Source organism: Zosterops lateralis, assembly GCF_965231275.1.
Source record: "Zosterops lateralis genome assembly, chromosome: 9".
NCBI lineage: Eukaryota > Metazoa > Chordata > Aves > Passeriformes > Zosteropidae > Zosterops > Zosterops lateralis.
Window position 1 is genome coordinate 27942693 of NC_139769.1, and position 17410 is coordinate 27960102.

At 46.6% G+C, this 17410-nt stretch overlaps 1 protein-coding gene across 1 annotated transcript; it reads right to left on the reverse strand.

The window, feature by feature from the left end:
- Window positions 1-1332: 1332 nt before the first annotated feature.
- ABL2 (ABL proto-oncogene 2, non-receptor tyrosine kinase) lies at window positions 1333-16606 on the reverse strand (the record flags this gene model as incomplete). The annotated part of the gene is made up of 11 exons (XM_083867518.1): window positions 1333-3845; window positions 4401-4574; window positions 5654-5743; window positions 6566-6718; window positions 7008-7192; window positions 7770-7947; window positions 9568-9652; window positions 10407-10679; window positions 11903-12198; window positions 12898-13068; window positions 16501-16606. 11 exons carry the CDS (start codon window positions 16604-16606, stop codon window positions 2155-2157), a joined length of 3402 nt encoding a protein of 1133 aa, XP_083723644.1. The 3' UTR covers window positions 1333-2154.
- Between the last annotated feature and the right edge of the window lie 804 nt (window positions 16607-17410).

Genomic DNA, 17410 nt, shown 5'->3' on the forward strand with positions numbered 1-17410 from the left:
GGATGCACACCTTCCATGAAGATGACTGAAAGAGATAAAGTAAACCACAAAAGCCCTCAGTAAAGTCTAGGAGATAAGGGGCTGGTACTGTGCCTGTGGAAGAGCCTTGGGACAGCCCCCAGGGCTGCAGGGGATCAGGACTTGCCAGCACAAGGGGTTGCTTGGTTCTTTTTCCCCCCACCACTTCACTTACTGGGCCACAGAAGCTCCCTGGTCCCTTGTACCTCACATGTTGCTCCTCTGCTGTGCCTCCACTCACCCTGAAACAACCTTGCTTAGCTCAGACCAGTAATGAAATGAGGATTCTCAGATATCAGCCCATTTCTAAAGGTTTTTCCAGGCCTGTCTTGCTATGCTCTGTGGGAAAAACAGGGACAGTTGCTGAGACACCCAGCCTGCTTCCAAGCACCAACATGTCCTTCTAGACAGAAATGAAGTGCCCATCTTCTAAGTGCCCACCTATGCCACAGCTCCACTCTAAATGCTCAGACTAAAAGCAGCACGGCCACACTTGAAAAATAAGTTTTAAAAAAACCAAAAAAGACTTAAGGTGCAAAGCAAGCAAGATCTTCTATCACCAGCAGTGTGAAGTGAGCAGCAGCATGCAGGTAAGGTGTATTTGGAGCCAGGTTTCAGGCCTGTTTCCTTCCCTCTCACAAACCAGCAGCTGAGCTCTTCCTACCTGCCAGTACATTTCCGCTTTGGGGAGTTGTGCGTAGACACAGACCAGCCTTCTGAGGCCACAGCAGTCTGCAAACAGCACCAGGACCAAGGATGACAATGCCAACACCGAGCTGCTCTCACTCCGGGGTTGTTAGAGGGCATTAGAGACCCAGTGGGAGCCCTTCAAGGTAGAGCCACAGCTTTTGTTGCCATGCCTCAGGCAGAGGAGTGCACAGGTAGGATTCTGGTCTAGCCTTTAAAGTACAGGAATAAATACATGGAGTTGCCCGTGGTGTTTCCTGTGTGCTGCCATACTTTATCACCTTGGGATGCAGGGAAGCTGGAAGCCTGTGAGACAGGTAAGCATCAGAACAAATCCCAGGAATCTGGCAGTGGGAAGGGTTAGGGAGAGGTCCAGGGAATCCTGCAGCAGTAAGGACATGTGGTGAGCAGTCTGGACCTTTCTGGTTCTCCAGCTGGCCCTGCAGTGCTGTGACTGCTAAAGGAGTGTGGAGAACAGCCAGGGGGGCAGAGGCTCTGCCTTACCCACCACGGGTCCTCACAGTGATCAAACTGAACTGGGGAGTCAACCTGGTAAACAAGTTAAAAACAATCTAGAGCTTAAAAAAAAAGAAAGAGCCCACCCACCCGCCCCAACAACAACACTGGCAAGTTGTGCAAGAGCCCCAAACTACTCAAAAATGACCATCAAGCAGCACCTGTGCTAGACCACTAGAAATAGGTATCAGCTGAGTGAAGGCTGTGTGGTGGGAAGGGGGAATTCCAGTGGTAAGTCTGCCCAGCATCCCTGACACTTCCGACCCAATGACGATGAGAACGTGGTGGATGAGGTGGACAGGAGGGAAAAGGGAGAGTTTCATATATTAACTAATTTTGCAGTTCTCATTACAGCAGCAGCAGCGCTGTGGAAGTCAAGCCATCCAGACCAGTGCATCCACCTCCAGCAGCTCTGGATACTGTCAGTGCATTAGACCTTTCCCTCAGCTGCACACGACTCCCCTCCGGAGCCGCTCTGGCTGCTCTGCCCTTGGTACCAGCAGAGCCCCGGTGCCTTTCCTTGGCCTTATCAGGACAGCAAAGCACAGGGGGTGCAGCCAGGGCAGGATTTGTGCAGCCAGGCAGCTGCAGCCACCCCAGGACTCCGGCGGTCACCACCGTCCTGCCCAGAGGGAGAACCTGCCATTGGTTCTTCTGCCTCTCCGGGGGAGGAGAAGGAACTTTCTTTCCCTTGCCATACCAAGCAGATCAGCCTGACTAGGTAGGGACAGATCCTTGATGTTCTGCCCCTTACAGCTTTAATCTACCCTCTCCATCCCCAATTTTTTGAGATGAACCTGTAAACGTGAGGAGAACTCAGTGATCTGAGGTACTTCACATACTCAAGTATCAGTCTTTCCTTTTGAAAGCATCAGTACAGAAAAGCAGTCCCGCCCTCCCCGTGTGTGTTTCTCTTACCCAGATTGACAGTAGCTACCTTTGCACCACATCACTGATTTCTTGGACACACGACAATAAGTTATTAAGGACGGGGTTTGCCCCATGGACGCCAGCAGCTGTCGAGGACACCTGCAGCTCCTGCAGGCTGAGTTCCAGTTTGCTCACGGCCTCCCGGAAGGCGAATTTGTTGCGGGTGTGCGGGATGCAGTCCACGTAGCCTGAGCAGTAATCCAGCAGCTGGTGCCCCGTGTCCACCAGCTGGCTGTTGGGCGTGGGCTCGGCGATGGCACTGGAGAGCAGATCCGCGCACTCCAGCAGCGCCTCCTTGCTGATCTTGTCCGCCGGGATTTTCTCGGCCACCTGTTTGGTCTTTCTCAGCGCCACCTTGGCCGTGCCGTTGGCCATTTTCACTGGAGAGGTGGAAGACGATGACAGAGGCACTTGGGGCGGAGGCATCACGGGCCTCCCAGATTTTCCACCGACAGGTGCTGCTGCTGCTGCTGCCTTCTTACTCCCTTCACTGGATTCCAGTCCGTGCTGGGCTCCCGCCGCGCCGCTCAGCTCCTCTGCTGTGTCCGAGCAGGCGGCCGGCTGCTGCAGGAGCCGCATCACCGGCGGTGGAGGTGGAGCACACTTTGGTTTTACCCGTCTGGGCCGGTCCCTGTCGCCGGAAGAAGTGACCTGATGCTCAGATAAGAGCTTAAATTTATTACCCTGAGAGTCTGTGCCAATGAGCTGCACGTCTGCTGGAGTGTGTTTTAGAGTGGGTGAGATTAGGACTGGCACTTTGTGGTTATGAGTGGTTGGAAGTATTGCTGCAGCCTTTACCGGAGACGACCACCCCGGCCTCTCGCCATCCTCAAGGGCCCCTTGTCGTGCCCCACTGTTTTTTTCTTTGCCCTTAGGAGCCGCCACTAGCCCTGGACCGTCCTTCTCTTCCGATGCGGAGGGAGTTCGGAAGGGGAGCGCTGTGGCACCCCTTGGCAAGAGTTTTGCTTTTGGTCTCTCTCTGGTCAAAGCAGAGCCTTCTTCAAACCTTTTGGGAATCAGGTCACTGGCCCTCCCTGTGCTCTCATCGGGCTGAGAGGAGGTGGACACAGTCCGTTCCAGCTGAATTTTTGACCTCTGGGAATTTCTGGGAAGGGTCATTGCCATCCTATCCTGCTCTGGAAGCCCTGAGGACATGGAAGATGTAGAGTTTGACCTTGGAAAAGGCTTTGAAGCTTCTTCGTTGCCAGTGGGTTTTCCTGCTCGTAAACCCAGGGTCTTTTTAATCAAGCGTGGCGTGAAGAAGCCAGTGATGCCCGACCACCCTCCACCAGTGCTCACAGCCCCAGCACTGCTGGGCCCAGTGCCCTCCTCGCTGTAGAAGGTCCTCTGCACAAAGCCCCCTCCGTAGCACTTGGGGGGAGCCAGGCTGGTGTCCTGCTGCGCGGGAGCAAAGGAGAACCCATCCACCTGCTGCAAGGAAGCAACAGAGGAGAAGTTACCCGTCAGCTCGTATTTCTTGTGGGGCTGGTTCTCCATCTCCCGGAAGGAACTGCTGCGCTTGGGAGGCGTGGGAGCATTCCTCTTCTTCATGAAGGAGCTGAAGAAGCCCCCTTTCCTGTCCCTGGTGAACGTGGTCTCTTTGGCATCCTCCAAGAGGCTGCTGGGGGACTTGTCCCTCTGCTTGCGGGGAAGTGCGGGAGACCCGCCTGTTGGCTGTGTGCTTCTGATGAAACCTGGGCAGGAGAAACGGATGTCAAGATGGACAATCTATTTCCATTTCCACCTCCCTGTCCTGTGCTGGGTTTTATAGGCCTGGTGTATTTACCTGCCCAGGTACTGCAGAGATTGAGTGAGGGAAGAACTGAGCACTTGTATTCTATTTTTTCTTTACTCTTTTTCCATTTCTGCATGTGACTGGTCTATTGTCTATACTGAGAAGGCCACTTTGGAGAGAGATCAGAAAAGATTTGCTTTTTTCTTTCAGCTTATTGCTCCCTTCCTGTAATTTGCTGCTCCTTTCTAAATACCATAAGAATAGGAGAAAATCTCTTGCTGCATTGTTAACTTTAGTTTTGAAGCTCTCATTTAAAAAAGAGCAGCAAAACTGAATTTCAAAGAAAAAATAAAACGGGATTTACTAAAAGAACATTGAAAAAACTACAGTGTTTTCTATTTGCTAGTAAATAATTGACACAGCAGCACAAAGCATGCCCATGTCACGTTGCTCTTTGTTTCTCTGGGAATTTACACCCAGAGTATGTGGCCTCACTGCCTCCCTGTGCCCACACCTGGTGCTGAGCTGGACGCCGAGTGCTCCACGGTGTCCTGAGCTCCTTCAATGTTCTCCTTGTTCTCCGCCTGTTTCTTCAGCGTTCTAGTCTTGGAGGGAAGCATGGGCAAGCGGGGCAGGTAAGGAACTATGGATGAGGAAGAGGCTGTTCTTCCAAGCTCCTCTGCTACCTCTGTAAGGAAAAAAAGGGAACAGTCAAAACAGAGACCAGCAAAGGAAGAGGAAAAAAAAACCCCTGGGTCTTTACTGCAAACACAGACTGGCAGGAAGAGATCCATGACTGAGAAATACATAAATTATGGATTTAGTCTTTGTTCAAGTCTAGAGGTATTCAGGGTCAGATGTTTTTTCATAACAATTTCAAACTCATTTACATCTTTATAAATTCAGCCCAAAAAAAAGCAGTGGTTGGATCTGTACAGGGGGTCTATTAAAGGTCTATTAAGGATCTGCTCAAGAGCTAAAGGCAGCACTGGATGCATTTGCCTGTTTTTAATCAAGGTGCCTCCTACTGATGCACCCCCAAAGTTGTGTCCTCCCTGGATCTGGATCTAAGCTGCTTTGCTTGAGGCAAAGCACTGCATCCCCCTAGATGAAGAAATGAATAAATTCCATCTAGTGTATTTTCTCTGTAGTAGGGAACTTGATGGATCAGTTGCATATTTAATTTAAAAACTGAGCAGAATGCTCTGACATTTCTTCTTGTCTGCTGAATAGCATCACATTCCTCACCAGTATTTATCTCCTGGTAGATTATATTTCAGAGTTGAGCTGCACAGATTCGCTCCTAGAAGTAGCTAAGCAGAAAATCCAGAGATTAAAGCACACTTTTTTAGAAGTGGAGGCTGGTAGAATAATATTTCATGACCTAATTGCTGCAGTCAGCAAGGGACTGTGATATGCATACACCTTTCTCTCTCTCCATCACTTAATATTCCTCACCCTTCAGCCTACAAAACAAGAGATTTCCTCTGATAGAGGAGACAATATTCTTTAATCAGCTCTTTGGCATCTTAGTGCTCAAATAAAATGACACTGTTCCCTGCACTGGAATGCATCTGAAGTTTATTAAGTATTTGTGAAACAAGTAAGAAAACTTATTTATCCCAATTATGGCTAAGAGAATAACAGATGGAGCTCCATTTCAACCCCACTGCCAGCAGATGAGCCTTAAGGGCTCATCCATGAGACCCAGCACTCTGGGGATAACCTCCAGTGCTGTTTCAGGAACAAAACAGCAGCAGTTCTCACCCTCTGAGATGCTTGAGTCGTGGAACATGGTTTCAAAAGCCTGGTGGGTCTCAGCAAAGGAAGGTCGGTCTGGTGGGTTCCACTTCCAGCCTGCAAAGACAGAAAGCAGAGTAAGTCTCAGTGCCTGCAACAGGGAAACGAATTTTTCTTCTATCCAAGGAGACAAAGTAGTCAGACTTTGGCCTAGTGTTAAACAGGCTTTAGAGTCATTCACAGATACTGGTTTCATGGCACCAGTCAGTCACCCCACTGTATCCTCACAAACAAACCTTGAGAAGAACCAATTCTAAAAATCCCAGATCTCTGCCAATTCTACAGGTTTTTCAGATCTCCCTATCCCCCTTTCTGAATTTTTTGGGCAAAGGACAATTCCATATTTGTTACCCTGGTTGCTTGGACTGAACACATCTACCCCAGTCACAGATAACTGAGTGTGTAAAGCTCCAGGCACCATCCTGTTCACACTTAATACTGATATTCAGGCAGACCCTTCCAAAAGAAGGATGTGTGTACCCTGAGGGAGAAAGAGGAGGAGAGTGCCTTTATGCTAGGTGGAGTTTGAAAAGTTACAGAAGAGTATCATGATGAAAAGTGTAATTTGTGTAGTTAGAAATCTGCACTTTTCTGGAAGCACTGTCTGCTGGTATCACCATAGGGTCTGGAAAGTCACTGGCATTCTGCTTATTTTGCATTAGGATCACATGAATTCCCAGCTTTTGGGCTTTTGTCAGCTTCCTTAAGGTTTTTAAAGTAGTAATATCCTTCATCATTCCCCACATTCTTTGTTTCATAACTGAAGCCCACCCTGATTTTGACATTCTGGGGATCAGGTATGGCTGGAGACTGACTGTTAATTACAGATTCCTCCCACCCTCCCAGGCTTTGTCTCCAAGACTGGCAGAAGATACTCACATGCCCTCATCAGTTCATACACCTTGGGAGGGCACCCCTCTGGCTGCTCCATCCGATAGCCCTTTTCCAGCAGATCATACACCTGAGAGAGGTCAATGCCTGGGTATGGTGACATCCCATAGGTAGCAATTTCCCATAACAGCACCCCAAAGGCTGCAAAAGGAGGAAAAAAAAATTCCTGGTCATAAGTCTGTCCTTGTGTTGTTCATTACTCTGTGGCCTTCGCTGCAGCTTGAGGCAGCATTGTTTCCTTGCAGGGATTTCAGGCCAGTCTAGGTGGAGACACCACATGCTAAAAATGCTATTGATTCATGAAGTCCTGGCCTGGCATGTCACCATCTTCACAAAGGTTTCTGCCCAGGCCAGAAAGCAAGTTATTGTCTGGGCTGGCAGAAAAAATCAAAATTAGCAAGAAAAGAACACTGAAGGTGAGTTTTCTTACCCCATACATCCGATTTGATTGAAAAGGTGTTGTAGGCCAAGCTCTCAGGAGCTGTCCATTTGATTGGGAACTTGGCCCCAGCATGGGCTGTGTAGGTATCACCAGTCATGAGTCGGCTCAAGCCAAAGTCAGCCACCTTCACCACGTGGTTTTCCCCAACTAAGCAGTTCCGTGCTGCCAGGTCCCTGTAAAAGGAACAAAGGACACCACTGCAGCAGCAGCAGGGCTTTTGCAGGTAGTTTTGGAGCCCTGCTCTCCTGGATCAGGAATTGCTCTCTGTATACAGCACGTTGGACAAGCAAGGTGAGCTTTGCCCTGAACAGTGTCAGAAACTGATTGGACTTATTCTTAGGAGCAACGAGGTAAATCAGGATTAGTATTAATTCTTTAAATTCTACCAAGTTTTCAGTAATGATGGCTGTTATGCTGCCAAGTTATGTTTCCTGAGGATAGGATGGGATCAGCAGCTCATCACACACTGGTAACAGGTTTATGGCACAGCTTTGTCTGCATTTAAACAGGACTTTGGGTGGACACTGTCTGCATACAGGGAGTACAGGTGTTGCCAGGCAGTTGGGCACAAGATTGCTGTCAGAGTCCTGGGGAGAAGGAATTGCAAGACAGTACTGAAGCCAACACAGCCAATGGATAAGCCAGTGCGAATCCCTACTCCCCAAAAGCTGGAATTCCTGGCCCATCATTCCAGTGGCCTGTTTATCACGGCAATCTGAAACTGTAGCAGCTCAACGGGACTTCACCCACCTGTGGATGAAGTTCTTCTTCTCCAGGTATTCCATGGCAGAGGAGATCTGTGTGGCCATGTAGAGCAGCACGACTGCACTGACCTCCTCGCGGTTGCACTCGCGGAGATAATCCAGCAGGTTCCCGTAGGGCATGTACTCCGTCACAATGTAAAACGGGGGCTCCAGGGTGCACACACCTGCCAGGGAGGAGCAGACAGCGTGTGAACAAAGCTCCCCTTTCTCACCGCTGCTCCTGATTTAACAGCCATTTATTGTGTTTTGTACCACTGGGTGTTTCTCTGGGAAAGTGAAGACTTCCATGTACAAGACCCAGGTCAGTGCAGCCCAACATAAAACTCAGGGTTTCTGTCTATTTTTCTCTCCATCCACTTTATCGATAGAGGGAGACACATCTATGAAAGTACCACTATGCCTGTATAATATACATTAAGCACTTGTTCTGTTCCTTGAAAGGTTACGGAGTGAAAAAGGAGAATTTTGAACATGCAGTTTGCTTTTTCTTCCCTCTCTGCCTTCATAAAGCTGAAGGGTGGCCAACTGGAAGCAGGTACCTGTCAGCTGGCAAGATTTCCAGACTGAAATGTCACTACAGAGTAATGTGAGGCACTACTATGTGCTGGGTAAGGAATCAGCACGGTGGGACCTGCTCCTAGAGCAGCATTCTCACACATTCCTGGGATGACTCCTTGCTACAGTCACTGTACAAAGCATGCAAAGGCGGAGGAGGAGGGCAACAGGATACCCTTGTCACAGCTCTGGGATCCCCCCTGCAGCTCTTGACACATTCAGGAGTAAAGCACAACTGCACCGTGCATCAGAAAGAGCAAAAATGCAGCTCTTAGATGACAAATCTCTGAGTCGCTGCTCCTGGAGCCAGACAGGGCTGGCACACACTTCGTCTGTGCCTTTTTTTTTAAATGGGTACAGAACAGTTGCCATTAGTAAAAGCCTTCACATTCTTCACATTTCTCCTTTCATCCTAGGCTTGGCTTGACAGCTCTGCTCCTGACAGTGCCAGAAATCCAGAGGCAATTAAACACCAGTAAAGGTTTAGGGTGTCTCCTTAAGAATCTTTGTGCATGTAGATTTAACAGCTATGCAAACTACTTAATAATGATCATCATATCATGCATTTGCCAGTGAGACAACAGGGCAGAGCCAAGATGTAAAGCCTGTGGATTTTTTCCAGTCCTGAGTTGTTTGACCTTATGTACTTATTTGGTGATACACAGAGGTCCCCATAGTTGAAGCAATCTGGTGTCTTCTGCCTAATTATGGACTAATTTGTTCTCTTCAATGCAGCCTTTTCTGTAAATGTCTCTGATTTGAGAAGTATGGAGAATATAATTTGTTGTGCTTCCAACAGAATTTTTCCTTTTACTTTGAATTTTCTTACAATTTTTTCCTATCCTCTCAGAAAAATAAGTCACAGAAAATGATTTTGTAAATCTAATTTAGCAGAGCAGAGAAGGAATCTGAACCTGATCACTGAACCTTGGAGCATGTTTAAGGCCAAGGACACAAACCAGCAGGATGATATTGCAAACTTTTATGTAACAGTCTGCCTCAACAGCAAAGTTGTCTACTAATGTAAGTGACTATTTGATGTTTTATTTAAAATTAGTGTCTCTTAGCTCCAATATTACATAAAGCTGTCAAAAATACCACCCCATAACTTGACCTGGTTCATAAAGTTATATAAATACAGAAAAGCTGCCAATGCATTTAAACCAGGCAAGTTTGAAGACTAAAATGAAGACTAAGTAAGAGCACAAACAGCAATGCATTTCACTGACCTAGCAACTGCACTAGATTTGGATGCTTGATCTCCTTCATCACAGCAGCTTCTTTCAAGAACTCTTCCACCTCCATGGTATCTTCCTAGACAGATAGAGAGGCAAAAGAAGGGAACATTTATCTTCATGACCAAGGTCTGGTTAACACCATATATCCAGGTTGAATATAAATGATGGCATCTTTGTCTCCATTCTGCTGTTTTGGCTTTTACCAAAGCAAACTAACAGCCTTGAACAGCTACCTGGCTGTCCTGCAGACCCATCTGCAGTACCCTGGCAGGGCCAGGCTTGTTCATTTGGTAGCTGTTGTGGCTGGTGAGAGGAAGGCTCTCAGGATCACTGACTTAGCTCTCCTGTATAGCTACAAAAATTAAGTTACTCAGAAGGCACTTAGAATTGCAGTTGTTAATGTTGAAACAAACACAAGGTTTTGAAAAGGAAGAGAAATGGAGAAGCTGAATTTTTTTCAAGAGTGGAGGACAGCTTGTAGAAGGTATTTTCTACACCTTTGATTTCTTAAAGCCTCCACAGCTCCTCTGGAGGAAGGGAAGTTGGGTTTGTAACCATTTCTACTGGTCTGACTTGGACATGCAGCTCCTGCTGGGCCAAAATTCCAATTTGTTTCTAAGCCACCTGCACTGGTGTAAGTTTGATGGGGTCACTTTGATCTGCAAAGCTACTCTCAAGCACGGACTTTGTGCAGATCAGCACACTCCATCTTCTAATGTTCATATCACGAGGTGTAGTTGAGAACATTACAATTTCCTTACTCATGTCATAAATGGTGACCAAATAGTGCCCAAGTGACCAAGAGCAGTGCCCAAGATCTGAAAACTCACCTTTAAGGTTTTCACAGCCACTGTGAGATTGTATTTCTTCCAGACCCCCACGTAGACTTCTCCATACTGCCCTCCCCCGAGCTTGTGCTTCATGGTGATGTCGGTGCGCTCCATCTCCCACTTGTCATGGATGGGGGACACTCCATACACGGTGGGCTTATTGCACTTGGGTGCTGGGTAATGCAGGGTTGTCACGAGCCCATCTGCCACCGTGGAGTGATGGTGCACCAGCTCTGCCAGGGTGCTGAAACGGCTTTCTGCTGTCACATAGACCTGTCAAGGCAGAAACAGGAATCTGCTTAAATGAAGGCAGCTGCAAGTTTCCAGTAAGGTTGGAAAACAGGTACAAATATTCTAATGGTTTTCTTAAAAATCAGGATTATAGAATATTTGTTCTTCTTGTTGGGGAAAGAGCTACTTATCTGTGGGATTTTTACCTGCAGAAGGCAACTACATATAAGCCATCAATTAAGAGCTGTGCTGTCTCCTGCCTTGTGCTTCACAGGACTAGAAACTGGAATTCTTAAGTGTCTCAACACAACATGCCACTACTTGATCTTGGTTAAAAATGCCAACTTACCAAAGCTCTGCTGCTTCTGAGGGGGTCAGTGGAAGGCTATCACCACCTCCAGCCACAGTTGCCTTGCTACTCAGCTACTTTCAGCCCAGACAAGAACTGTCTGCACTTCTTCCAAAGTGCTATTGGGGGACTTACCACCATACCCTTGGCACAAGTGTTCTTTTGTATTAATACTGGATCTGCAACTTGAGATTTTGCACCATCTCTTAATTAATATCTTCCTCTCTGTCCTAGGTTGACTATGAGGCTGTATCCCCAATCGTCTGTTCTGTGTGTGTTGTGTGTTCTGTACCTTTAAGACTGGTTCTGAGAGTGAGCAGGGAAAGAAGAAGTGTGCAGTTTGCTTTGAAAAACAGTGTTCACTCCTCTGCATTTTCTCTTCCTCCTTGGGACTGCGTGTTCATTGGATGCACGGACAGTAGCCAGAGAGTTTTTCTCCTTTTAGTTAGTCTAGCTAGCTGAGGCAAAGAAGCTTCCTGGACTTTTTTTTTTTTTTTTTCTTGGGACTGTTTAAATCCGCTCTGGACTGAAAAACCCAGAGGAGCACCAGGAGCTGCACCTGTGGCCCACCGGGGCCTGGACCTTGGCATTTTCCAGCACCGAAGGGACTGAGACTGATAGAGCTGAGAGAGCTGAGCTAACTCCCAGCAAGGACTTCTCTCAGTTTTGCCATCTCTCTTCGGACCAGCAAGAAGTTTTATTGTTTCATATTATTCATTCCTTCTGCTTGTGGGCAGTTTGTTTGTAAAATAAATAGTTTTTTCCACTTTTCTCAGAGGAAGTTCTTTTCCCAGAACGGTTGGGGGGGAAGGGGCTGTTTGGGTTTGCTCTCCAGAGGAGCCCCATTCGGAAGTTTCCTCCCAAATTTACCCTAAACCAGGACCCTCTCCCCACAGCATTGTCCAGAGGTCCTTACCTTCCCATCCGAGGTGGTGTTGATCCTGTAGTGGTAGACACGTCCCTCGTACCGGAGCGAGATGGAGAGCTGTCCCGGGCTGCTCTCACTCTCCCGCACCAGGAAGCTGCCGTTGATGAGGCTGCTCAACAGGTACTCGGCGGCGCTGCGGGACACCGGCCCGTGGTACCACGAGTGCTTCTCCAGGCTGTTCACGGGGGTGATGTAGTTGCTGGGGACCCAGCCCTGCCCGTTCTTCGAACGTACCTCGCTCCACTCACCATTCTGGTTGTAACCCAGGACTCGCAACTTCTCACCTGTGACCAGAGAGAAAGGAAAACAAAATAAGCACAGTGCAAGATGTTGTGTCTCCTTGAGGGAGAAACTCAGCATCAGTTGGGCCTGGGTTTGTAGCTCAGGAATAGAAATCATCTTATAATTGAACTGCTACACATAAAGTATTTATGAAGCAAAGGCTCAGACAGAATACCTAGGATACTGTCCACTGATTTTACTGCAGTGAGATGAACTCAAAAACCTTCCTGTACTCCAGCTCATTAGACTAGGAAGACTTTATTTTCTTGGAGGGATGAGGTTTGTTTCCTTGAAGCTTTAAAAGACATACAATTTAACAGTTCTGACACATGTACTGACCAGAATCAGAAAGTGTCTGTGCAAGCTTAATTCTTGACTCTGCCCCTGAGTTCTGTTACCATCTATGATGCGCTCCCCTCTGCCCTTCCTACAGCAGGTATCTCACAGGGCCAGTGATTTGGGGAGCCTGGCACAGGAGTGGGCTGGACTGTGCCTGTCCCAGCATCACTGCCCAGCAGGTGTCCCTCCAGCACCATGAGGGACAGCCTGTCTGCTTTCCACCATCCCTGTAGGGAATCACCTTCTCTAAGCGCAGTATTCCCACTCCCTAAGTGCACTATTCCCACTCCTATCCAGGCAAGGATTCTATTTCCTGATTTCTGTTGCTAAGTTTTCAAGCCCACAGCTGCTCCCAGCCTTACCTTTGGTGATGCTGAGTGTGTTGTCACCACTTGCTACAAAATCGTAAAGTGCAACAAAGAGATTGGGGTCGCTCTCAGTGGCTCCAAGCAGGTTCTCCTTGGAGCTCCACCTGATGGCTTCGTTCAGTGCCTGGGGCTCAACCTCACAACCGTAGGGGCGGTGCAGGGCCTCTGAGGAAAGGACAGCACAGCCAATCACTTTGTGTACAATTCTAGTTATGGAAGCAGGGAATATCCTGGGCTGGAAGGGACTCGCAAGGATCATCGAGTCCAACTCCTGGAGAAAGTGATATAACTGCTATAAGACAAGTAGCAAGCTATGTATATAAATTTTCTATTTAGTATTTATTATATTAGATATGCTTTTGTTTATCTACACCTTTATTAAAAATTATTTAAGCATGCATAGATTGAAAATAGGTGCACAATTAAAAACACTTTTTAAAATTACATGAAGTAGTGAAGGAAAACTTTCCATCACAAAATGTTATGTTTTGTCCTTATTGTTTCTGTGGTGGACATAGCCTGGATCTGAAACCAATATCACAAATACAGGTAAGACTGAACTATGATACAAATGAGATGTGTAAGTTGGGATAGTAACTGGTTCAGTATTAACAGGAATGACAGTGATTTGTATTACATTTCAAGATTGTGTAAACAGAGGTGGAAAACTGACAGGAACAGGGACAGAAAGCAGTACAGGTGATGTTGGGTATTTAGCAGCAGCATTTTTGTTTTGCTGTTGCAATGTACGACTGATGCAAATTTGTCAGTACAAGGGAGCGGGGAGAGGAATCAGACAGCAACAAAAGAAAAATGTCCCTACAGTTCTTGTGATGATTAAAACCAATCTAAATCCATAGGGGTTTAGGAAGAACTGTAATAAGAAGTTAAACTGTGAACACTTCATGCTAGTACTGTCAAGACCACCACTGGTTTTCTAACTCATTGAGAGGTTTTCCAGGAACATGTAGCAGAGTAAATTTCAATATTAAGACAAGGACTGATGGTGTGGTTTCATACATGGGGGCTGCTCAAAGGAACAAAAGCATATGAAGGTGTAAAGCTACATACTTTTTCTCTGATGGCACAGATCTAAGTCCCAATATCTATTCTGAATTCTCTACTTGAACTTACTTAAGAGAAATGTATACTGCAAAGAGATTTCACTAAATGCACTAAACATAAAAAGTTCTCTGTAAAAAAGTCTGAGGCTTTACAGTCATTGGTTTGGCCCATTTCTGAGGGCCTGAGAAGTCAGGTTTGGGATGTTTTTAAGCAGACATTGCCAGAAAATGTATGTGTGGCTACACCTACCCCCTTCCCCACAGACCCCTGACATTTACACTCATGAGCAAGGGCTGGTCTATAAGGCACTTGGAAAAGGAACAAAGAGCTCAAATGCAGCACAGGACAGGAAAACTGGGAAGTCAGTGAGACACAAAACAGGAAGAAGCGTGTGCCATGTAACAGGCACAGTAATATGCCAAATCTGTGTCACAGGACAGAGCTCAAGCCTAGAAAATGAGGACTAAGGGGGTTTCCAGCTTACAAAATAATTTTTTAACTGTATTGTAGTATATGACAAAGTAAGTGGTTGAGGCTTGTTCTGTTTCCATTTTAAACGTAGCTAAGTGGTTTTTGACTGCATTTCTGGTAATTATTCAGAGTACTACTGCTTGCATAACCTGTTCATCTTGCAATTACTTAATAACCTAAAACAAGGTTTTCCTAGAACAAAAAGAAGAGACTACAGACTAAGGCACCAAAATATCAGTTCCTTGATTGCACTGCCTGCAGATGCAATATTTACATACACTTCCTATTCCTAACTCTCAACTGCAATTAGTTTTACAAGATATTAACCCATCAGACTGGATGCTGTCATAGAAAATAAGAAAAATGCTCAGCTAACTACATTACAGCATGGCTGCCAACATCCTACTGTATTTTCTTGGGGCTGGATGTGTGCATACTGAGCTCCATGAAACAACATCAGTTCCTAAATCCAACTCTCTTAATGAAGTAAAAGTATGTTTTTAATTAAATAATACATTCTTTATGCTCCTACAGTGACTTGTGTTATGAGTCTTTCAAAGCTTTAAGAAAAATCAAATGTGTGTATGAGAACCCTGACTTACACATCTCTACTAGAGAGCAAACACAAAAAGTAGGCAGTTTCCAAAAAATACCCAACTTTTTAGCTCCAAAATACCTTATCAGTGTTAATTACCTTCTAACTCTCAATTATGTACCTGCCAACCAGTGAAAGGCTTAAAAAAATAATAAATTTATTCTAAGTCAAAATATCCTTTAAGTTTCTTTCTCCAGCCAGAAAAGCTCAAGCCCTACTCCACAGATAGTATGAAGCTGAATGTTTATCCATGCACCCATGGATGGCCTGTAGTAGCCCAGGGCCAGCCCAGCTCCAGAGTTGCTGCAGCAAGCCCTGTGCGCAGCTGAGCCCACTGCAGGGAAGGCAAAGCCAGCAGAAATGCCACTCCTGTTCAGCACCAGGAGTTCTGCCCACATGGAAACGTGCAGGGCTGTGCTGGACTGGCAGCAGGGAGTTAAAGCACATGTGGGATTCCTACCACTTTCTTGGGAATGCCTGGGAGGCTGGCACATGTTTTAACACCTACTTGATGTACAAAAAAGCCAGCAGAAGTTAATGTTTGATGAGAAGCTTCAATCACTTAGCTACAGTGCTTACCTAAAAATCACATTACCTAAAAATCAAATGCTTTTAAGAGTTCACGTCTCACTAACTTCCTTCACTTTCACGTTAAAGTGATTTGAATGTTTAAATAACTGTAAAGATTACCCAATACCTAAAGTGGTTTTTACCAGGATACAAAAGTATTTCTTGCAGGTTATAATTCCATAACAGCCCATGCTGTTCCATACAGTGTGGGATCTACACCATCCATCACAAAAGTGAAACATGATCATCACAGAGATAACCAAATTATATCACCAATAGTGCCCCTCCAGCTGAATAGTCTGCCAGCTCTGTCCACACCAAAAGTCAGGAAATTAGTTGGGAAATTCTGTTTTATATCAGCTCCTTTTCAAGGCTAACCATAAATCTTATATTATCACTTTCATTTCCTATGCAATGGAAAACTTACATCATCACTTAGGGAACAAGTAATACACAGTCACACAAGGAGGTTACACTTCATCCATCTCCTTCCTTTTCTTTATTCCCACAATACAATTTGCTTCTCTCCGGATATGAATGCTTTCCTATGCAGACACCATGTAAGGGGTGCTTTGTCCCCCACCCTTGCTGCCAACACTCCAACCATCAATCTCTTTGGTCTCACAGAAGGAGGTAGAATATGCTAAATGTTAAATTTCAGGGTCCCATTAAGTGCTGAAGTGGTCTCTATTTCTGAAAGACCATGTAACTGCTCATAGAAAAGAAGCATTTCACTAATCCAAAACCCCAATAAAAGCTGGCAATCTTACACCTGCCTGTAGCTGACCTCATACTACAAGACAAAGACAGACTTGAAAGGACCTCATCCTCCTTGAAGCACTTGGAAAAACACAGGGAAGGCACAGGACAGGATAACACCCCTGATAACATCCTACCTGTGAAGCGCACGCCGGGCTCGGAGGTGCCCTCGCCGAGGCAGCAGAGCAGGCTGCCCTCCTTGCCATAGCTGCTGGACTGGAAGAGGACTGTCCCCACACTCATGCTGTGCTCCCCAGAGAGCAAAGAGGCTGCTTTGGGCTGAGCACAAAGGCTCCACACACAGCAATCGCTGCTGGCAAGGCCGGGGGCCAAGGGGAAAGGAAGCGCTGCCGGGCGGGCAAAGCAGAGACTGGGAAAATCAGCTCCTGGGTTAATGTGGTTATTAACTGGATGGGAGGGTGGAGCCTTCCAGGGACTGCTGAACACACAGAGGATGTGGGGACTGGACTGCAAGTTGAAACAACTTTGAGATGAACTATGGAGACAGAGTTTTGTTCCACTACGAGTTAGGTAACAAAGTGTTTGGGAAGAAAGCAAACAGTTTCCTTGGAGAAATTCCTTTGCACAAATTACAAAACAGATCACCCATTAAGGGGACCGCCCAGATTGATTCACTTTTCCACTCCACATACCACTGCTGGAGCACTCCTTACGGGAATCAACACTGGTGAAAATCCACATCTTGGAGAGGTACAAACACTGAGCACATGAACGCTCTTGGACATGTTTGGAATTCAGACAGCAAGGCCAGCAGAGTGCACCCATCTGAGCTGCACATTTGCTGATTTAGTAACACTCCAGACAGCTCCCCACAAGGGCGCCATCAATGTACCTCTCAAAACCCCCAGATTTGTTGATGAATTCTCTCAAAGCCCTGGTTTTCTAGGAGAGCTACCTTGTGGCAGGACAGGTGGCCATGGCAGGGTAACAAAGCAGCACTCACCATGGCAGTCTCACACCTGGGAGGGTGGTGGGCCTGCAGAGGGGTATAAAAGGGAGCAGGGAAAGGAAACTCTGTGGTTTAGG